Source organism: Halichoeres trimaculatus, unplaced genomic scaffold (assembly GCF_033239565.1).
Source record: "Halichoeres trimaculatus isolate MK-OKI-2021-1 unplaced genomic scaffold, fHalTri1.1 fHalTri1_scaffold_18, whole genome shotgun sequence".
NCBI classification, from domain to species: Eukaryota; Metazoa; Chordata; class Actinopteri; order Labriformes; family Labridae; genus Halichoeres; species Halichoeres trimaculatus.
This window is the reverse complement of record NW_027437196.1, coordinates 27178447-27201947: the sequence shown is the minus strand read 5'-3', so window position 1 is coordinate 27201947 and position 23501 is coordinate 27178447. Positions and strand designations below refer to the sequence as shown.

General features: G+C 40.7%; 1 protein-coding gene across 3 annotated transcripts in view; it reads right to left on the bottom strand.

The window, feature by feature from the left end:
- LOC141807345 (phospholipid phosphatase-related protein type 5-like) overlaps positions 1-23501 on the bottom strand; it is a 151200-nt gene that overhangs the window by 59069 nt on the left and 68630 nt on the right. For all 3 annotated transcript variants that reach the window (XM_074693288.1, XM_074693290.1, XM_074693289.1), the window contains one exon: positions 13315-13447. In XM_074693288.1, coding sequence (XP_074549389.1) covers positions 13315-13447 — 133 coding nt within the window. The remainder of the gene's footprint in view (positions 1-13314; positions 13448-23501) is intronic.

Below are 23501 nucleotides of genomic sequence, written 5' to 3'. Positions count from 1 at the left end.
ACGTCATTCTCTGAGCAAAAACTGTTGCTGAACCTGGACCTGACCAACTGCAGCAACCCCAGATCATAGACTGCCCCCACAGGCTTGGACAGTGGCATGATGGGTGATCACTTTATCTGCCTTTCTTCTTACCCTGATGGTCCATCACTCTGGAACAGGGTCAATCTGGACTCATCGGACCACATGACCTTCTTCCATTGCAGTCCAATCTTTATGTTCCCTAGCAAATTGAAGCCTTTTTTTCCTGTTCCCTTCACAGCTGTTCAGCCCCAGTCCCTTGAGTTCCCTTCACATTTGGTTTCACCAAACATTTAAGTGATCGTCGATCACCATCATTCAGGATTTTTTCCATCCAAATTTCTTCCTGGAAGACGATGGGTCCCCATTATCCTTCCAAATTTAAATAATGCGCTGGACAGATCTTTAGTATTTTCTGCAATCTTCTTGGATGTTTTCTCTGCTTGATGCATGCCAATGGTTTGACCCTTCTCAAACAGACTAGCATCTTTTCCATGACCATGGGATGTATCTTTCTACATGATTGTTGAAGAAATGAGAAGTAACTAATTTCACCAGTTGGGGTTAAATAACTTGTTGCCAGCTGAAAGATAATCGCCCATGCAGTAATTATCCAACAGAAGGTCGTACTCATTTGTTTAGTTAAATCCAGGTGGCGACTTTTTTGTCCAGACAGTGTATTTATGATGCTAACATAAGGCAGTGAAATGACAATGCAGATCAAAAGAATGGTAACTCCATGATCACCAAAGACCAACTTTTAAAGTGACGCCACAACGTGACTGTCTCTTCTTCTGTTTTGTACAAAGCACACGTGCAGAGTCTGACAGCTTCAGGTGAACTTTTGGGAGGATGAGTGCAAAGGACCAGCTCCCTGACAGAGAAAATCTGTTGGAAAATAATGGTGCACTTTAAACGTGTGTCACAGAGCAGTGCTTGTCGTCTCACAGGGCTGGCCTTCCATCCTTTTAAACATTCATATTATGTGGACTCTTGAAAACTACCCTGAAACAGGGGCGCAGAGCATTAACTACGCAAATATCAAGTTCTCTCAGCAAAGCGTTCCAGCCCATGAAGGTAAAAACACGCTGTTGAAGTCAAGTGTGAGAGTGCACCACGACCCTGGGCTGTGTTCTAAATTTAATCTTTCCCAAACAGCACGGCTCTCTGAGTCATTATGCACAGCAATGCCAGGCCTGAGCGAGGAGGGGGGGGCGTGGAGCGGCGAGATGGCCAGGCTCACATGATGTTGTGCTGCTCACCAGCAGATGTAGATTCTGGCAACAAACATGTGCAAGCATACATACTGATGTGCATGAGGACACACACTTCAGCGCACACGGAAACAAATACACAAACCCCAAGCACGCACATGAAATATGTCACGTGCAAATGCTGGAACACTCTGACTTTTGCAAAGAGAGGAAAGAAAAACACAAAGAGAGGATCTGTGAGCAGCTAGGCTGAAGAAATTCATCTTCTGCATGAGAGCTGCGAGGAGCAGCAACGCATTAAGAGTAAGAGCTCAGGATCCTCGTGACACTTTGTTCTTCAACTCATTAAATTTAAGAAGGACATCTGGAACAACCCACTGCCAGGCCTTCTTTTCATCCACGCACTTATTTTTAGATCAGAGGTTAAGAAATAAACATCAAAAATGACAAAACCAGCCGATAAAAAGTTAGATTACCGTGTTTTGTTCTCACACTCATTAGTTCAACCAAGAGTCTGAAATGATTGATTTATGAGTCTGCATGAGCCGAAGAGTCAAGTCAGCATCAGGACTAGTTCGGGGTGGGCGTCACACTGGTTTCATTATCGTTGCCGGTATAATATGTAAAATTAATTATATTATATATGAAATTAATTTAGCAGTTCCATAATTACCGTGGTAAAATTAAGTCCAAGTAGTGGTGGTGAGGCTGTGTGGAAGATTTATTCTCTCATGGTGAGAGGTGACTTTTCAGCCACAGCCATTCTGAAAATAAACATGCATAAGGCCAGTAGCACCGAGCCAGCGACGTGGCTAACCAGAGGAAGTAAACATTTACTGGCGAGCAGAAAGCGAAACAGCGCTGAGAGAGGCCTGTGATAACAGCAACCCAATGAGCAAAGTTACTGAACTAGATAGGTAAGTGTCTCTGATCAAACCTCCAAACCTAAAATGTGATACAACAATTTTTTTAACAAAAGTAGTGGCATCAAAACAAGCATCTAGAACCAAACTAATACTGTAGTTTACAGACTGTGAGACACTACATTTTTTAACCCTGCAGCTTAAACAATGGCACAGGTAAACTATGGATTTTTACAGTCTAATGAGCTTTGTCACATCAAAACCAATAAATTTCTTTATCATTTTCATTCTCAATAAAATACGTGCCACCACGACATGACAGAGTTCAGGCATAAACAGCCAGCCTGCTCTTATTTGTGGACAGTGCATCCGGATGGAGTGGCCGTTGTCATGTCAGCAGGTGTTTTTACTGATGGGAAAGGGACAACAAGTGTTGCGCTAGTTTGCCATGACTTTGTTTTTACCCTTCTTTTTGACCAATAAACATGTAGATACAAAATGTCTTTGATAGACTCTTGTTCTAAGGATGAAGCCTGAGCGCTGTCCAACGCCACATCATGTTGTTCTGTCGGGACAGGTTGTTGTTTTACTCCTTGTGAGTGATGATGATAAATATATCTAAAAAAAAGCATTAAATGTAACAGGAATCCCACCTTGGATTGATAAAGCTGTAGACCGAGCAACTGCCTTAAAAGTTGTTTTGTTTTGTTTCTTTTGGCCATGGTTCAGACTCTGAGTATAAACTCTTGCCTCTGTTCTTCAGTCAAAATCATCGATCTGTCAGTATCTCTGTGTTTGTCTGTTGTTGAAAAAAAAAAAAAAGACCTGTCTCATGCCACAGCAGTCTGTATTACAGCAGCAGTGTTAAGAGGAATAAAAGCTCAGAAATCTTTAAAACAACCTTACAGGCTTGAGAAAACATACAGAACATAAATTTAGGGAAACTCATGAAACGACAAGCTGGTAATGGTAATTTTAACAAATTTATTGGCATTCAAAATGTTATTAGTTAGATGCTCACCCTTTTAAAATAAAATGCAAAAAGTCATTTTTTGTCTGTAAGTATTCTTCATTCCTCAGACCCAGTTTGCTCACCAGTGTAATGCACTTCAAGCTTGAAATGGGACAAGTTGCTCTTCCAAAAGCACACTGTGGGCAAAGGTCTTTTTCTATCACAGTATTAGACATTTTTTACCTGCAAGGTAGGACGTGTACACTCATAACACAGAACAGTGTCAGAATCGTGTTTTGAAAAGACTTCCCTTATTTCATGTTGGAAAGCCATAATATAATACCATTTTGGAATATGAAGAAAAGTACTGGGATATAAATTTTGGGTCATATTGCCCACCCCTACCTTAACTCCCCAAAGATAGACTGGACTCCCCCTCTGAAGCTGAAGGCGTCAAAACACAGAGTCCAAAGAACAGGAAGACAGCATCAAATACGAGCCTCAGGGGGATGTGTTTAGAGGAGCAGGACAAATTCACAGCTAAATATGAACGACTTTATGACAATATAATCAGCCCCAGATAAATATTTACGCTTTCTATTTTTTTTTTACCAGTGGCCTGTGGTGACGATGGGTGAAACAAAACATTTGTAACTCCAAAACTTATTGGTGACTTTCAACAACTCTATAACCAGTACGATACAGCGTGTTCTTGAAAATCACCCATGAAGCAGATTTCATGACAAAAACAAGACATTAAATAATAGAAGTTAAATTTAACCAAGTTTTCAAAGCCAATAAAAGACCACACCCACTTAGTGTGACATCATAAGTTGACAGACTGAAGAAATTGATAAGTCTGTCATGTATGGACGTTTTGGCCTTATTGGCTATAGGAGCCAGACTAAAGAAGATGATGAAGGAACATCAGTTTTTGCACTTTCACATTATCCATCATGTCATCTATGCAAAGCAGAGAGTAGATAAATATGAGAGGAGTCAGAAACCAACAGATACAGAGACTGTGACCTCCTGTGTGTTTCATCTGTGCTGTCTGTGAGGGCACAGCGGGCTACAATATGTTTGAGGGTGATAAGGTCAAAACAAGCAGCAGAGTTCAGCGCCCAGGATGTAATGTTTGTAATGTTTGACCCTGATGGTTACACATTCCCGTAACTTTCTCACATTACCGGAGAGTTTACTATACATACTGCCTGACTTCAAAACAAAGTTAGCTATAAATAAATATCATCCCTTAGAACAGGGGTCTCAAACTCAGCATCCAGCCCTGCCCCAAATGGTCAGGGAAAAACGTTCAACTTTTTGCTCACTAAATACATTTTGTTGTGTTGACAGCTCTTTCTTAAGCCGTGCAGCTCGTTGTGTCCGCTCATCTCCCTGGTCCTCCACATGTTAAGTTGAAAAATGCTGTGTGAGGTTAACAACCACAGCTTCCTCTTTGTATATGAGACAGCTGTTATTCCCCTTTAACTCCACAGAAATAATCATTCTCCCACTTTTCCTGACACTCTGTGCCTGGCATCAACCTTTCTTTTGGTCTTTGAAAAACACATCCTGGCTAAACGTTTTGAGGACGCTGGCAGGGTGTCAAATGGTGATTATGCTGCTTTCAGGGTCAACCTGGCAATTGGATATTTGTTCCTCGATACTGACAGCTGACTGGGTCATGATTGAGGCCAGATTTCAGTACAGATTGATATCAAGTGTTGGGTTGTATGAAATAGTGCTGCGGGCTGCGACTTTGAGACCCCTGCCCTAGAATTTTATAGCAAGAAAGAAATTGAGATGTCATCAAGATTTTAAGACCAGGTACCCCGTCCAAAGGTCAAGGCTCAGCTTGTGAAAGAAATGACTGTTCACCCAGGGAAGAAAAAAGACAGAGGCTCCTTTAAGAAGAAACACAGCTGTTTAATCTGCCTTCACATCTGTTTGGAAGTGGCTTGTGTCTTTTACTTAGTTTGTCACTCAGCTCATGGCTGAATGTATCTATGACAAGTAGAGAGCCTTAAAACATGAGGTCTTTAGATTTCATGTTGAGGCTGTTAGGAAAGAAACGGTCAGCTGTTTTTGCTGTGTGCTGCGCTTTTTCAGGTGGGGAGACTAGTTGGTTAGCAGCAACAGCATTCCACAACACGTCCCACACTTCAGAGACTATTTTGAAGCCACTAAAGTCCCTCTTCAAGAGAACACTGAAAACTATGGACAAAAAGCCTCAACATTATCATTACTGTAACATCCTAAGTAAGTATAACATTTTGGATTTTGAAAGTTATCAAATATTTATGAATGCTTGCCTTATTTTTAAAGTTTTAAATGGACTTGCTCCTCCTCCCTTAAGGGATTTTATAGGTTAAAAAAAAATTAGTGATGGAGTAAATACCAGAGCATTGACCAGAGAAGACTGTAACATACAACAGCGTAGGACTAAATTTGGCCAATTGGTGGGGTCAATCAGAAGCTCACAAACTTGTAACACACTGCCAGCCCATGCCAGGAACTGTGGCACCTACTCAGCCTTTAAAACAGCTCTGAAGTATTGGTTAAAAACCAAGCAAAAATGCTCACACTAAATCATCTTTATTCAGTTTTTTAAAACATTTTTGGGACTCTCAAACTTTGTGAGAAGGATTTAATGTGTTTTTGTAACTACATGTTGTTGGTGTAATGTCTGTGTGAATGTTCCGTTTCTCTTGTGTGTGACAATGTTAACTGTCCTTACCTGCCTTAGGACTGCAAATGTAAATTAGCGATTGTGCTAACTCTGGCATATTAACATTGAAGCTTTTGCTGATATGTTGATTAATATGCATTGTCCTAATTAAGATAAATAAAAAAAATAAATACACAAATAGATGTAAAACAACTGTGCCTCAAAAAATAAAATAATTAAAATAAGTAAATAAATCAATCAATAAATAAATAAATAAATAATAATACTAATACTACTACTACTACTACTACTACTACTACTACTACTACTACTAATAATAATAATAATAATTATTATTATTATTATTATTATTATTATTATTATTATTATTATTATTATTATTATTATTATTATATTTTTCATTATTTTTAAATACTACTTTATTATTACTTTACAACTTGTATTATTATTATTATTATTATTATTATTATTATTATTATTATTATTATTATTATTATTATATCAGCATTTTTTCTTTTTTTTTAAACATACAAGTTATATTTGAAACAAACCCCAGAAGGAGAACAGATAACAAATCACATTAAGTCCACATCAATGAAATCTTACTAGAAAAGCAATAGAAAACATTTAATGGGCTCAACATCCCCAACTGTTTCTGGTACAGTCAAAATATAACTGCTAATTCCGTCATGCTTTTAACTAGGGCTTAGCAATTTAAGAAAAATTCATATCATGATCATTTTTTCTAATCATTCAATAGCAATAGTTATCGTGATATAAATCACACACAGAGCAGTGTTTAGGGAAACGAACATGGGGGCAGCTTGTAGTATCATTTACAGTCTTATTCCAAAAACAGTGTATGGTGTTTGCTGGCCAATTTGTGAGCAGGATACATTGAAAAGGAGGAAGAGGAGAAAGCAATTTAATTTTCTTGTGAGGTGTCGCTCCAGAATGATGTCACAGTCACTTTTAATACGACCTGGCTTTTAAGACAGCGGAAGCTTTAAAAAAAATCTGTTCTATACTTGATTCAGTACCACATATAAAAGTGGCCTGAATCTGACTTAAGATTCATTATGAATTGTGTTACTCACGCTGTCAGATACACAGCACCTATAGGTCGCATTCGAGCTTAAGAGTAAGTTTCTAACATGTAACTGTCTCCAAAGGTTTGCAGAAATTGCAGCTGATGAGGGTAAAACATGCACCAAAGCCGCTCGTCATCGCTGAATATTTTCTTACACTTTGGGGATATAACCTGTGACAGGAGCTGCTTCATGTCAGAAGCCTCCAGCTGCTGGTACGCAGACTGTGTGAGCAGTGATCACTTTGCTCTGAGCTTTATACACAGGGAGAATCATGCAGCCCTGATGTTGCTGTGTAAGCAGGTGCAGACTGAGCCCTACAGGGTAGTCCACTCACAGTGCCATTCTCCAGCTCTAAAACCCTAATGCCCTCTGATCTCTCACACACAAATCCCTCCACATATAAGTCAAATCAACTAAGGAGGCCTTTGGCCCCGAGGCTCAGAGAGAGGCAGGCGAGCAGCAGCCGCACAAAGGCAGCCCAGCAGTTCACAGCGACCGCATCACTCAACTCAGCACAGCAGTCTCAGCTGGATTCCTTCTTTTGTAATCTCTCACTGTGCCAACAAGCCTGCCCTAAGTACTTATCAATAGCAATGGATCAAAAGCACCACATAAAGCACAGGCAGACGCAGTCTGTGTAATAGGATTTCCAGATTGTGCATGTTGAACAGAGCTTTGTAATTTGGGGATAACTGCTGTAGCTGATGCTGCTGTTAAGTGTTACTGACAGCTCACCATGGACTCATTAGCTGATGATGCTAAAGAGAGGCTAATTCTGGGGCTGATATGCAGTTTGCTTCAATGAGCTGAAAGTGTCAGTAAAGGGCAGAGGCACTTGTCTTCACCCCTTCAGACGAAAAAAAAAATTTACTGCATCCTTTTATGAAATTCAAGCTCTCGCTAAGGAGCAAAACTAGAAAAGTGCTGTGAGACATCAGCAAGCTAAACGATGTTTTCACCTTTGTTTTATTCTATTTACTGCTTCAAACCCCTCACCATCCCTTCTTCAGTGAATTAAGGCTGAGCATACTGCTGGCCCCAGGCTCTGAGACAGATATCTCAGGTTCAGGTTACTTTATTTGTACTTCACTATACTGAGCAAAGGGTGGAAATTGGGGCTGCACAATATGGCCTAAAACCAATACCTCCATATTTTTCAGATATACTGGGATACACTAGGTACATCTTTAAAGGTCCCATATTCTGCTTCTTTTCTGCAGTTTAACATGGATCATTGATGTCTTCATGAAATGGTAGTAACATGTTTTGGTCCAAAAAGCCAATAAATCAAGCACAGCAGCATTGCTTCCAGGCTCTCATAGCCCCTCTGTTCAGAACACTCTGATTTAGTGGGCGTGACCTTCATATGTAAATGAGCCACCGCTGATACCGTCCCGCTCTTCCGCGTCACTGAGAGCGCCGCCACGAGCTCCGAGTGCACAATGTTTAGAAGCTTGTTTACTGTTACATTGCAGGCTAAAACAACAGGCTAACCGCAGCCAAAGTTAGCATCCTGAAGCTAACACAGAGACACAGGGGACACTGAGGAAAAGCTCTTCCATCTGCTTCACAGCAAACAGCATTCAGGTTTGTTGGCAGATACAGGACCAGTGTATTTGCTAGCCCTCTGTTGTACTGTCGAAAGTTGGAAAAGCAGTCGGCCTTGAAGTGACTAGCACCCACATGCACAGTTTTACAGAGTGTAGCTGGCACATTTCCTCGATATATGAACTTTAGCTACTTAGTCTTGTCTTCTTCCGAGATGGGAAGCTTGTGCATGGAACTATGTGGCTGTTTACAGCCAAAAACAAAGCGGTGATGGCTCTTCAACTTTGGCATTCCCCACCCAGCTGCTGGAGAGATTTCAGCAGCGGGGAGGAGAGTGGGCGGGGAGGGGGTTTGGGGGTATCTGCTCCAGTGGACCAACCGGGTCAGACTTGCCCCTGATTGGTCAAAAAAAGGGAATCGCTGACGTCGGCAAATCCCCCAAATCCAAACAATTTGTTTTAGGTCAGGATTTTATATTCACAAGCACTACTAAATACAGGTTTTGTCATTAAATATCACATTTTGTGGGCTGGGAGGAAAGCCAAAGACCCACAAATTTCACTAAAAGACGTAATAACATGATTTTAGCGTAACATAAAGTACAGGGTATTTTTGTTCAATGCTTTCAAATCATAAATTTCTTGTATTTTTTTTTTTTTTTTCAATTTTAAGTCCTTCATTTTAGTCTTTGTTTTTAAGTTGGGTTGAAAAAAGTTGAAATGTCAGATCCCTTAAATAAATCCTAAAAAAGTACTCGTGTGTTGTGCATTTTTTGGATAATACGGTTCCCGACAGAATCTGATTTAAGTTTAGCAATTTTTAAAACACTATTCCCAAAATCAATAAACATTTATTTTGTTTTTGATTTTTTTTTTTTTACTGCTAAAGCTCTATTTTTTTTCTTTTCTTTTTTGTAATATTTAGGTTTTATTCACAATAACTGTACAGAGAGAGTGCGGTTCAAACTGGAGTCAAATTCTTTGTATTCTTGAAGATAATTCTGATTCTGATTCTGTTTGGCTGAATGTATGATTCCTCACTCCAAGAAACAAAATCATCCACATTTGGGCCGAGGCTGGACTTTCTCACTGAGTAAACCAACAATCACTGAGTCATCAGAGTACTTTTTGAAAGCTCTGTGGTCATATCTGCTCTGACATGCATTTGTGTACAGAATGAACAACAGGAGTGACCCTGTGTATGTGTGTTTTTGGTCTGAGAGCATATTGTTAACCCTGACTCTGAAGTTAAGGATCCAGCCCGTTAGACTGTTACTAAACTTACATTTCTGTAACAGCCTCTCAGTCAGGATGTGGGCTGGATGGAGTTAAAAAGGAAAGTTCACAAGTAAACGCTTGACACCCTGAGTTGTATTTCATCCAAGTGTTTTAAAAGCATGTTTAGCAGCATTGCAGCTGCCTACTCTACCTCTGCGGTCTGACATGAAATAAACAAGGTGGCCAGGAGGTATATTCCAGGTCTCCCTTCCGGAAAATCCTGGCACATCCTCATGTAGTCCGTCTCTGAGGATTCCTTTGGATTTGTAGATATTTTGATGTCGCCCTCTAGTCAACAACCACATTAGTTCCCTACCAAGTAAGGTAATTAGCTTCAGATATCTTAGCCTGAAACAACCTGGGATTTCACTTTCCTGACGGCGGGGACAGAAACAGCCTGTGGCAGTGATAGGGGGATATTGGAAGTGGATTTTTGCCTCAGTGCTGAACAAATTTTGATCATCTGACAAAGCTGTGTTCTTATATAACTCTTCAAAACCACTTTTATTTTGTTGTTTATTTTCACTGCAATGTGCCCAACCTCAAGAGCCAGAACTAGAAATAAAAACAAGCCCCTTTACACCATCCCAAAAACTCCCCTGCCCACATTTACTGCATCATTCTGCTGAACCGTTACAGAACGAGAGGTCATGGAGACGAGAGTGGTTTTACTTTCCCTTGACTGACTCCAAAGTGGTGGAAGGTGAGTCCAAGTACGATCTCACTCCACTCAATGAGAAGTACACATGAGGTAAGCAAGTGCCCACTAACACTGAATAACAACCTGCCCTTCTTTTTGAGTCAAACAGGAATTAATCATATAAACATTTTATTTCTTTGTTGATTAAATTACACCAACCCAAAGGTGCCTGCCTGGGAAACCACTAAAATGTCAGGTTACAAATCCATCATGGCTGATCTCCCACTGGAACCAGATCTTACAGGCGAGACTTAGATCGATTGAAAGCTTTTTCTGAAAAATAAAAGTTGCATCTTTCCCCAAAACTTGGAACTATTGAAAGCTAGAGCAGGAATATTGAGTCTCATTGAAGTTGGTGGAAGGAGGTTGCACAAAATCTGTTGAATTTTTTTTCTCTGTTTGATCCAAGATCGATCATCTTTGAGGAGCCACTTTGTTCACAAGAATGTGATGAACAAACACAAGAGGAAGAGTAGATAATACTTGTTTCTGTTGACTCATCTTTGCAAATTGGAAAGGTAACCTTTTGTTTGCTTTGATAAAGATTCTGACTTTGAGTTGTTGTTTAAGTGCCTCTGAAGAAGCTGGAGATAAAGGTGGCACCACTGCACCGGCAGCAGCTCAATGAGTTCATCTTTCTCCCTCGGCTTTTTACAGAAGAGACCTCTTTAAAGATAAGCCATCACACAATGCTCCTTACAACTGACATCAATTAACACTAAGACTCAAGCCTCACTCTGATACAACACTGTATCAGTGTATAATACATGATAACCAATTCAAAGGAGTCTCTGTGGGATGAAAGGAGCTTTAGCCTGGAATGAGAGGCCCGTTAACATTAACAAGAAGCGTGAATGGCATACGGGATGTGTAAATGTGAGGGTAAAGCTGGGGCACCAAGTGGATTACCCCCTCAGGGATCTAGGTAATAATCCTCTTCAGCTGCTTTATCTCCTGCTCTCACTTAAGCATGGGAAAGGACGGGGCGAGGCCAACGCTAACTGCAATGTTTATGTTCTGCAGACTGGAGACTGTGTGAGGTTGTCTGTAAGTGCATTTCATCAGAGAGGAGTCTGGGAAATTTATGGCTTGTCAAAGAATGTATTTCTCATGTTCAACATTAGTCTTATAAACGAGGCACATGTCAAAAAAATGAAATCTTATGAAGTGATTTTGTCTTCTTTCCAGAAGAAAATGTCTTTTTGGACTTAGTATGAGCCACATTCACCTGACCAGTCCAGAAAAATGATTTGTTTCAAGTTATTTAAAAATAAAAAATGAGGTCTGAATGGGTTGTAACACGTTAAATCTGCTGATCTAGTTTCAAGCAAACTTTTGAGCAAAATTTTCTTTTTCCATTGGCAGATTGTTTTTTAAATAGTTAAAAGCAATTCAATATTTCTGGACTGATCAAGTGAATGTGGCTCATATCAAGTATAACAAGACACTGACTTTAAATGTTCTTATCTTGAGCCAGCAATTTATCCATTACTTGAACTTGTAATGATTGACCTATGTCTAAGCCCCACCCCCTCCACTCACTCAGACAAACAGTCAACATTCAGTGACAGGAGCTATGGCAGATGTCACAGCAGGAGACATTTCACAGGATGCTGTTGATGATTTTTTGGAGACAGAAAGATCAGATATCATCCAGAAGTCACCAAAAGTCTCTAAAGTCCACATTGGAGGGAAATATGAATCATTTTATTGTTGAGAAGGTCGATAAAAAGCTTCAGTTACAGACTAAATTTACAGCTCCAAGAGCAAACCTGATAAACAGCATCTGGTTAGCATCAGCATCTCAGACAAGATAGAGGACCAGCGTTGGTCAGGACAAAAATATAACCTCCTTTTTACCATCTTTACCAAGAGTGTGTCTCTGTTAGTTTGGAGCTACAGTATTTACACTGAATCATTCAGCACAATGTTTGACAACCTTTGTTATCTCAGCTATTACAGATAAGCTAATGAAGCTAAGCTCCAGAAGCTAACGTTAGCTTAACAAGAGTCCTTTAGACAACAGCTAACAATGATGTACCATCACCAAAGAATAAAAACTAGAACAAAACAGGCCAATGAACTCCCAACAACACAGCTAAGAGCTAACATTAGGCTAACTGTAGCAAATGTTAGAGAAAATCCCAAAGCATCTGTCAAACTGCAGTGGTGGTTCTAGTGTTAAAAATAACTTAATATTTCTTCACAGCAAAGTCACAATCTGCTGCCTCAGCTTACCTTAGAGCAGATCTTCATTTGATTCACATTGAGTTCATGTTGAGGTCTACTGCACTACTTTATCCAAAGAAGACACTTTTTTTTGTTCAGATGTGATTTAAGAAAGTTTGTCGGACTTCCATGTGTCCCATGAACACCTTTTGACCATTTTTTTAGACTTAAAATCACAGAAAAACCTCATAAAACCAAGTGAAAACAGACTTTCTGCATTTCAATAGACGTTCAAGCAGAGAATTTCAAAGTGTATGGGAGTGGCTTTACACACTGATTGGCTCATTGCATTTGAGGGCGGGACTTAGCCATCGGTCAAGTCACCTGTTAAAGTTAACAAGTACCACCTTATTTGCATCATTTACAAGGTTAAATTACAAATAAAAAGTGGCACTGTACATACAGTCATAATTTATTAACAGCGGACAGGTAAAGACTAATAAACCCACAAACCTTGATGCACTTCACTGGATTATGACTCATTTACACCCATCTACAATGTAAGAGCAATGGAATAGCTTTGAACAGATTACATCAAATCAATGATACACATTCTCATTTCAGGGTGGACAGAGAGTTAAAAGAAACAGAGTGGTCATTAAAAGAGGTTCCTCTGTTATGCTGTCTTAGAGCAGCTGTCTGGGTTAGCACAGCTTTATCTGAACACACACACACAGACAGTAATAAAAATGCTGTATTGGGTCTGCAGTGATCAGAGACTCAGACTTACCCAGGAAGCGGAAAGTCCTGCGCACTAACGGGTTCAGGTAGCAGCAGTCCCCAGTGGCCACCGTCTTCTCTGAGCGGTCAAACTCCTTGGACGTGTACTGGACCAGGAACAGCACAGTCTCTGTTATTGTGATCTGGCAGACAGAGAGAGAGAGGGGGAGAGACAGAGGGATTTCAGATGAGCTGAGTAACAGTTTATCTGTTAGTCAAAGTTGCTGTTGTTGGCAGTGTCGGAGTATTTGTGACAGTTTCTCACTGGGCTCCATCTGCACAGACAAAGCTGTGGAATACACCAGAACATATGTGAGAGAGGAAATGGGCTCATTGTGCTGAGAGAGAAGGAGCGGAGGTGTCTTTGTCTGGAAGTGGGGGTGCTTGTGTTTATGTTTGTTTTTTTCTAACACTGGAATCTTACCCACTGTAGACTCACCTTAATGTTTTCATTGGGACAAAAGTTGATTTATCCTGCAACAACACACAGATTATGAAGGCATTTCAGGCTGGTTATTGTGTTGGGTGTGTTTTGTTGTGCTTGAAACCTGCTGGAGCTTCAGAGGCCATCAGCTCCAAGTGACTAATAGGCAGTCATTCAACAACTCCCCAGCTCTGATTAATGGATTTACACTGATATCTGCAGCAAGTCCAGCAGAAAGTCTATTCTTCTTGGACATGTTTGTGGATATCTTTAAGATTTGAGGGGACAGTAAACAAAGGAGATCTGCCCAGAGATCCTTTTCCCCCACACTGTGAACCCAGACTTAGTATCTAATTAAAAGATTTAATTACCACATACTTCAATTATTTAAGTTTGATTGCTTAAAATCTGAAGTATATACGACAAAGCCGAACGTGTGAACGAATTAAAGTTAAATGCCCTTATAATACTATGTTTTAGCCATAACCACTCCTCTTCATCTCCTTTGCCTTGAAAAGGGACGCCATTTCAAATTTTAGGTTGCAGGTAAAGTTATCTTCTCTTCAACTTTATCCTTTAAATCGTTGAGTCAGGTCACATGGTTTTCTCATCATCATAAGTGTGTCATTCATAAACAGAAAGGTTGAAAATCTAAAAACTTGCAGGGATTTGCAAAGCAAGACATTATTTTCTTTGACTTCTCATTTTATTGTTTTAAGTTAAAAACTTCTGAAATTAAACAGAATAAGAACGTCATTTTGTTATTTTCTTTTTTTTTTCTTGTTAATTAGAATTTTCTACTGCAACAATAACTGTACACATTTTTGGAAATTTTAAGTTGAGTTAATATAATTTTTCTAGTTAAATCAATTTGTAATTTGGTGCAATGGACTCAAAATTTCAAGTTAAAGAGTTATGCAAAGTAATTGCCTTTACAAAAGATTTTAAGTTCATAAACTTGGCAGTTAGTTTGTTGTCATTAAAAACTTCCACTAAATTCACTCAAGTTTTCATTATACATTAGAGCAGTGTTTCTCAACCCTGGTCCTGGAGGACCCCTGCCCTGCATGTATTTTATGTTCCCGACTCCAACACACCTGATTCAAATGATCAGCTCGTCATCAAGCTCTACTGGAGCCTGATAACGAGCCATTCATTTGAATCAGGTGTGCTGGAGTGGGGTAACATCTAAAACATGCAGGGCAGGGGTCCTCCAGGGCGAGGGTTGGGAAACACTGCATTAGAGAGGGTCAGAGGGTCCTGTAACTGTCTGGAATTTTTTAAGACATAATGTCACTGGCATCTTTTGGTGGTAAGAGATGTTACAAATCCTGAACAAATCCATCCAAAGAAAAAATACTTCAATGAATCAAATTAGTTTTTAATTTGCTACAAAAATCAAGCTCTATAAAAACAGACCATATGACTTGTGGTGTTGCATGGGCATGCCATGGTTTTCTAATAAAAGCCTGGTTTCTCTTTAGTTGAAGTTGAAATTTGATGGTATTCAACATTTCTTCAACAGTCACTCTCTCCTATACAACCCCTCTGTCTGTGGCTCTCAGCTTCAGTGACATCATCTTCAAAACGAAGATAATATCTGTAGTAAAATGAAGATAACATCTGTAGTAAAATGAAGTGTCAATGCTGTAACAAGATTTACAAACTGAGTTTAACTGAATTTGTCAAACCTCACTGAAGAATGAGTAAACATATGTTCTGTGCTGTCTTTTTTTACTCTTGCTTGGTTTATTCTTATTATTGTTTTAATATATTCCTGAATGACAGATTTGGAACCAAGTGTTTTAAAAGTGCTCAATAAATAAGGCTTTCATAGTCAGGGTAGATTAATCAGCATTTGGTGCTTTAGTGATGTTAGTGTGTGTGAATGTGAGTGTGTGTGGCACCCACTGCTACAGCTCATAAAATCACTGGAATCAGCTGATACTAGAAACTGAGTCTAGATTTTCTTCTACTTTGTCTATGAAGCCTTTAGTCACTCTGATCAGGTCACAATGCTCCAAATGAAATGGTGTTACACTGTCTTATCATGCTAACTAAAAGATTTGGTGGCTTTATATTTATTCTTTCAATGTCTCCTGAACTCTGTTTGCTGCTTAAACCGTAAAATCTCAGAATTGGTCTCTTGGTCTCTCAGACAGCCCAGTCTTGAAGGATTAATATCCAAACAAGCTTCCAGAAAGTCATCTGCTACGTGTTCCTGTTTGTCAGTGTTTCCAAAATCAGTGCAGTGTCAATATGGAGCAGCTGCTGTGTTTTACTGCCAATGGTTTCACAGCTTGCCCGCCACATTACACCTGCTCGTATTCTCTGTCAGACGGTAGCAGCCAGCCCCCTCAGACATATTGACAACCACCAGGATGGTATTGACTGAGATGCTGTATGGATTTAGGTTTTCAGCTCCAGACTGCAGACACCCACCAACCCTCAGCTCTCAGTCCTCACTGTTTATGGCGTACTTACATCATCAGAGACAGAGGGTTCAATGACAGAGAGTTAAGTCCTGAATGATATTTAATTTCTTAATAACAAACAGTCTAGAGAAGTGTGTCAGTAGACTAACCTGTGATTCAGGGATTTGTACTGCAGGTGCATTTTTAAGTTATCTGCAACAGAGTGAACATATTTTCATTTTAGAAAGAATCATGTTTTTAAGCCTTCCCTCTTTCCTGTTGCATTTTATTCTACCCAGAACTTAAAATGACTGTTGTTCTGTGAACAGCAGTCACAAGTGGATTTCCCACAGCAGGGCTTCAGTAAACTATGAATCATCTTGTGATATGTGTGTACAGTGGGGTTTGACTACAGCAGTAGACCGTTTTCCAAAGATCCTCAGGTCCTCTGTTTGGAGGATGACCTCCAACCTCTGGTTCACAAGCATGAGAGCAGCAGGCAGGGTCAAAAACCATCAGACAATACAATATTCAAATGTATGTTACACGTCCAACAAAACAACTTTATCTAATTTCTAATGATGAAAATAGAAGTGTCCAGCTGACCAGCACAAGGATTTGCATAAAGATGCTGTAGGCAGGATTACCCAGGTAAGATGGCGATTTGAAAACCAGCACAGCCGCTCCCGTCCTGTGTTCTCTGACATCACACCCTTACGCAAGTTTAGCCCCTCCCACAAGAAGTTTACACACGAGTTTATGGTTCTTCTTTTTGCTCTTCTTCTTCATCTTCTTCTCCCTCTTCTTCTTCTCGTGCCGTCCTTGTTTAACTCCTTGGTGTTTTGGGGGTTGGAAGTCCGACAAGGCCAGTAAATATGCGAGCCAGGACTTCCTCGTCTGTGTTCATGAGAACGAAGAGCGTTACAACCAATCGCGATGAAGGACAAAGTGCCACCCCTCGACCAATCAGGATAGAGCTTCAGGGGCTCTTCTGATTGGTCAAAGATACCTGGAGTGGTGGAGTCAGCTCATAACAGAGACAGATGGAAATGCTGTGACCTCGCGGTAGTGCAATTATACTACTCTCATAAAGGGTTATCAATGGACCCTGTAACATTTAATCCAAAGAAAACACAAAAAAAAATAGCATTGACATAGCTAAATCCTGCCTATGGCACCTTTAACACCAACTAGACAAACTGATCTCTATATTTCCTTTTGTCTTTAAATTTATTATTTGCCAGTAACTTAAAAAAACAATTAAAAAAAAACTTATTCCTCCAAGAAAAGGCAGAAAAACACCCAAGTTATTAGTAACCGTTTCATCTTAAAAACAATAAAGGTCCAAATGTGGCCTCCATAAGACTAACAAACATAGAAGTCCAGGTGGACTTACCACTAACTCATCAGGTCAAACTTCACCCAGGTCAAACTCAGGCGAACTCACAGGTTAGTGTCACATCCTGCTTCATGTATTCTTGCTTTTAGAAGAAGAAAGCTACCATACTCAGAGCCTGTTTCCATCAGCTCTGACTGACTTCTATATATATATTCTTTTATCACTGCTGTTTTTTGCCTCTGTCTCCCTGTCTGCAAAAAATGTAGGGTTTCAGTTTCTTCCATAGGTCTTCACAGGATCACACATTATCAAACCACTTATCTTCAATATGATGCAATGAAGACTGTCACCCTCAATCTACTTAATTTACATTTTATGTAAGAGAAGCAAGGTATGAGACCCTGATGGATACAGATGGCACAATAATGAATTTAAGGTCTCAAAAACAGCCTGAATTTTTTGGGGGGTTAAGAAGGAAGGAAAATGATGAGGAGGAAGGTAGGCAGGCAGAAATACCAAACTATAGTTCACTTCAGAATCTGATCATCCAAACTAAATGAATAATTTAAAATAAAAAACAAGGAAGGGAAACGGGGAGGCTGCAGCTCAGGAAGCAGAGGCGCTTATTTTCTGTGAGAAACCAGAAACTTTCTTCAGTTTGTGCCATGGATGTTTGGATGTGTCTGGAACTGAAGGGTGTCTATCAAAGCAAACATTACCATCTTAAACTTCTTCAATGAGATGCAAACCATTTATTTCTTTTCCAGGAATAAATAAAAAAAAATTAGTATAGCTTCATGGCTGATCATTTTTGAAAATAACTGATTCGTCCTTCAAAGGATGTCTAACTCTGGTCTCCTGAAGGTGCCGACTGTTCCTCCGGACGGCTTTTTCCAGTGTCTATTAAATGTCTATTGATGATGTCCACAGTCCCTACCCACTGCGCAGACACTCAAAACTTTTGTCTAGGCCAGGCCTTGAATCAACGTCCCTCCAGTTCCAAAGGCAAGTCTCTATGAACAGAGCTACTGACACTGCTGCCAATTTAATCTTTCTTATTGTTTTCGTACTACTTTTAGTTTCTGTGTTTAACTGTAGTCCAGTTTCTGAAAGTGCCAGACTGCTCCTGTTCATTTCCTGTAGCTTCATCTGATTTTCTCAGCAGCAGATGGTAACTGTAAACACAGACAAAAGTGTTATACATTTCCACTTCAAACCTGCTGCTGAGCCAAATGAAGCTACAGGAAAATTAACCTCTACAGAAAAACACATCACTAGTTTAAAATGGAAAACAGGGACAAACAAAATCTTTGAACAAACAAATAATGTATTTCTTTAATTTAAACTAATGTTTGAAACTAGATGTCCAAAGCAGATGTTGAACATCTGTTTGTGCAATGGGGAGGTACTGTGGACTTCATAAATGGACGTTCAGTAGACGTCGGAAAAAGACGCTGTCTGGAGGAAAAGGCTGCACCTTCAGGATGTAAAAGTTAGACGCCCAAAAATAGGGTAACGAGACGTCTTTTAAACATCTCTTTGCTCAGTGGGCTCAGTTACTCCTGCTTAGACGTCCAAAAGGGGGACATTCAAATGTTAAACTGCTTACTGACGTACAAGTGGGGTCATGGTGAAACATTCAAAGTGGACCTAAATTTAACGTTGTGTAGATGTCCAGAAACAATCTTGGACCAACAGATGCGATATAGACTTGATCTGCTACGTACTCACAGACGCTTGAAATAAAGTGCAAGATGAGCTAAGATGAGACTTAAAGTCCTGTGTTGTGAGCTTCCTTAAAAAAAGAGTTGGTTTTTTTTTGTATGCCTTTCATTTCAAATCCCCTTTTCAAGCCCTCTATGATAGACCAATCTTTCCAGAAATGGTTCGTAAAGGGAATACGCTGTGTAGGGGATCTTTTTACAGATGGGGTGTTCAGTTCCTTTGATCATTGTGTTAGGCAACACGGGCTTCCTAAGTCACAGTTCTTTAGGTACTTACAAATCTGTGACTTCTCACGCAAGCATTTCCCATCATTCCCACTAAAACCACCAGTTAGTCCACTTGAGGAGTGTCTGAAGATTAAGCCCTACCTATCTGGTTATGTGACTCGCCTATATCGTGCCATTCAGGGAATGGAAGGTTATTCCCACCAGCACCTGAAAACATAGTGGGAAGGGGACTTAGATCTGGAGATTTCTGATGAAATTTGGCAAGGAGCCATCAGGAGAGTACATACATCATCAATCTGTGTGAGACATGGATTATTACAGTTTAAGCTCCTTAATCGCCTTCACTTATGTAAAGCTAAAATGGCTAGAATATTCCCTGGCACTGACCCGACCTGTCACAGGTGCCATCAGGCCCCTGCGACATTAGACCATATGTTCTGGTCGTGTTCAAAATTAAACACATTCTGGTCAAACATTTTCAACACATTCACTTATAAATGTAAAAAGAAGGTTGACCCAGGCCCTATTGGATTTCCTTTCCATTGCTAGTTGCTGCCCAAGTAGCTGCCTGTTGCAGCAGCTCTCTCTTCTTTGTCCGTTTTTTGTAATTTTTTTCGTCTCTTTTTCGTGATCTTTGTATTTGGACCATGGCTGCATTGTTTACATGTGAAATTAGCTCTTAGCAGCCTGTAGCATGTCAATGCTAACTAGTGTAGGGCTTGATGATTTCCCTCGAGCTGAGGAGGAGGAGGTGAGGACGACGTGCTGGTTCTCGGATGTGAGCTGGGAGGAGATGATGTGGACCTGTCCTTCCATCCATCGTTGTTGGGAACGTGGGATCTAGCCCCGGGGGATGGACGAGCTAGCCGTGCTAACCCAGCGGCATCGTGCTGTTCACGGACGTGGCTGACGGAGCTGACATCGGACGCCCCACATTGGAGGAGCTTCGCCTGCTGTGAGCAGACAGGATCCAGGAGACAGAGACTGAACAGACTGCTGGGGAGGCTCAGTCCTGGACCCTGTGGAGGTGGAGACTGGCTGGGCTGGAGAGTGGTGGACGAGTGGTGGACGGGATGTCGTCATCTAATTTCTTTTGGACTTTTTTGCACTTTCTATGCTCTTTCTTACTTTTGTTTCCTTAAATGCTGCGGTGACTCCTGAATTTCCCCTCGGGGATAAATAAAGTATTTTCTATTCTATTCTATTCTATTACTGCAACTTTTGGCGTTGCCCCTAACAACTTTGGGATATCCAAACACCAATCAGATTTAATAGCATTCTCAACACTCTTAGCACGCAGACTCATTCTGCTTGGCTGGAAATCACCAACTTCTCCATCTTACTCGCCCTGGGTTTGTGAGGTAATGTCTTTCCTCAAACTAGAAAAAATTAGGTGTACAGTCCAGGGTTCAGTACAAAGAGTCCAAAAAATTTGGAACCCCTTCCTAGTTTTTTTTGCAAACAAATTTGATGCAAACGCGCTTCCCATCTCTACCCTTACCCCCTGTTTCACTCTCTCTTACCTTTATTATTCTTCTTTAGTTAAATATACAATTTCATTTGCCTTAGTAAACCTACATTGTTGGCATTAGAAATAGAAGTAATTTATAGACAGTATGTATGTACGTAACACCTGTCTAACATCATATTGAAGTCTGAACCAACACGGTCTTTTTGTTTATTTATCTTTTTCCTTCTTTTTTTTCTCTGCTTTTCTTTGTTGATATTATTTAATTCACTGTCGCTGTAGCGTACTGTGACCTTTTTTCTGTTATGTGATGAAAAATCAATAAAAACACTTGGAAATAAAACGTTTTTTGAGTTGAATGTTGAATGAGTGAAGAGAAGTTTGTGGACAATTTGAAGGAGAGAGTTTCAGAGAAGTGGGTACCTCAAGGTGCTGAACCTGGTCAGGGTGAAAGGGTTGAGGGGGTTGGTTTCTGATGATCAAAGGTGAAGTGAGGGGAGTGGTGTCTGAGAGGGTCAGTCAGGTATATGGGGTTGAGGTTACTGAGGTGAAGAAGAGGATTCACATTCTGACAACCTGTCACACTGATCCACCGGTCTGCAGATTAAAATGTCTAACTCTCTGAACCAGTCTCAGAGAAACACTGGGATAAGATCTGACAACCACTACAAAGCAGCAGAACTTGGGCGTGCTTCAAGGCTGAAACATACTGCAGAAAGGAACAGTTATATAACAGCAGCGATTACTCCAACCACCTCGGTTTGTTCAGTAATGCATGACATGCTAAGTTGCACTATCTTTACAAAGAAAGGTGTTTTGGGCTGTCTCAATTTGAGTTGTCTGTATTGTGTGTGTGTAAGTGTGTGTGTGCAGGAGTGTGTTGAGCTCAGTGAGCAGTGAAAGCTGTGCTTTACTCATCAAAGGGGGATTTAGTGGATTTACCAAACCTTGAAAATAAAAGGCGAGACACTATCTGTGCAGCACATGGAGGGAGTTGATAACCTGTGCAGCTGTTTCCTGACCTCTGCAGGAACACAGGCCTTGACTCTTTGATGAAGGTGCTCTGCTTTGACTGTAGGCCTGGTTTGCAGTGCTGGCTCCTGCTCACTGGGCTCTCAGTGAGCCGCCATGACCAGAGGCCCACAACTAGACATGATAAACACAATAGCTGCTGCTTGTCTCCAGGATTTGCCCCATGCCCTCGTGTCTCCTGAGCCCTGTGTTGTGCTTCCAGCGCTTGGCTGATTTCACACTCACTGCACTGAGGGATTAATCTTTCATTTGCAGGTACGGCCCACCGGGAATTGTACCGACAACCTCCCAGCACCGACCTTGGCCAGTCTGAAGGTTTCCACCTGGATAGAGCTTCAGATGAATAAAAGGCCTGTCAGTGGATCCAGCACAGTGCACTGGAGCATGCCTGCTCCTCTGCACATGTGCTGGCTGCTGTGAGGTGGGTAGGTGCTGAGGCCCTGAGCTCAGACCCACAGAGCTGCCAGGCACTCAGGCATTCTGGGCTGATTTATTGAGGTTGACTGGTAAGGAGGGCAGATAAGGTAGGAGAAGAACAACAACATGGACTTCACCTGCAAACAAACAAAGTTTTCTTTTTCAAATCTTTTTTGTTTTGTATAATTGATTTGTATTCTACACTAGATTTAAATATATCATATTTATTGTATAGTTATCCCATTTATAATATATTGTCCCAACACTGAAAGGTGCCAAGGTGTGCGAAGTTCCTTTAAATAATCAGTGTCATGCTGAAACTGTTCACTTTAGTAAGGGGCAGATAAATAAAGAAGGAGTGACGAGATGCTGCAGTGGGGTGCCAACGTCCACATAAGTGTACCATCGATGTTTGGATGATGTGCAGAACAAAGTGTGTGCCAATATTGTGTTTTGGTTTTATAGATTTTTTATCATTTGTCACTTTCTTGTTGGTAATCTATCTCGATTCTCGTAAAGCCTGGTCCTGTTTGCGTTTCCACAGCCAACTGTGCCCTTGTCAGCTGCGCAATAGTGTGACGCCATAGCAGCGTGACACAGTGTATACCGCTAATAAATCCAAAGAAGAAGAAAAGCGACGATGGAAGACATCCAGCAATTGTCATTCTTCTTTGAGACTGGCATATGGCTCTTTTTCAAAAGCACAGTCAAGCTTTGTTTCAGAGAAGGCTATGTGCCATCAGAACAGCAATCACGGTCACACAGGAAGTCACAATTCTTTTGACCAATCAACAGTCTACAGTGTTTCCAGCTCTATCTTCTGGGGTTGGTTCGGTATGTTTGACACCACAACAGAAGGGTCCCAAAAAGTGGGATGGTACAGGTTGGTGATTTTGGGAACCTACCCCGGTTTTAGTCCAAAGAAACGCTACAAAATGCAGGCTGTACCATAGACTGTATAAAACATGGACGTAGTCTCGCCGACGTCACTCGTCTGTTTCTGAAACGGAAAATGAAGCACATCAGCTATAGCGGCCATATTGGTAGTGACAAGGGCTTCGTCTACAGCCATAGGGCGCCAGCCATCACGAGACCCTCAGCTGTGCCTCTTATTGGGGGAGCTCGCGATCTTAATATCCTCTGCTGCGTTA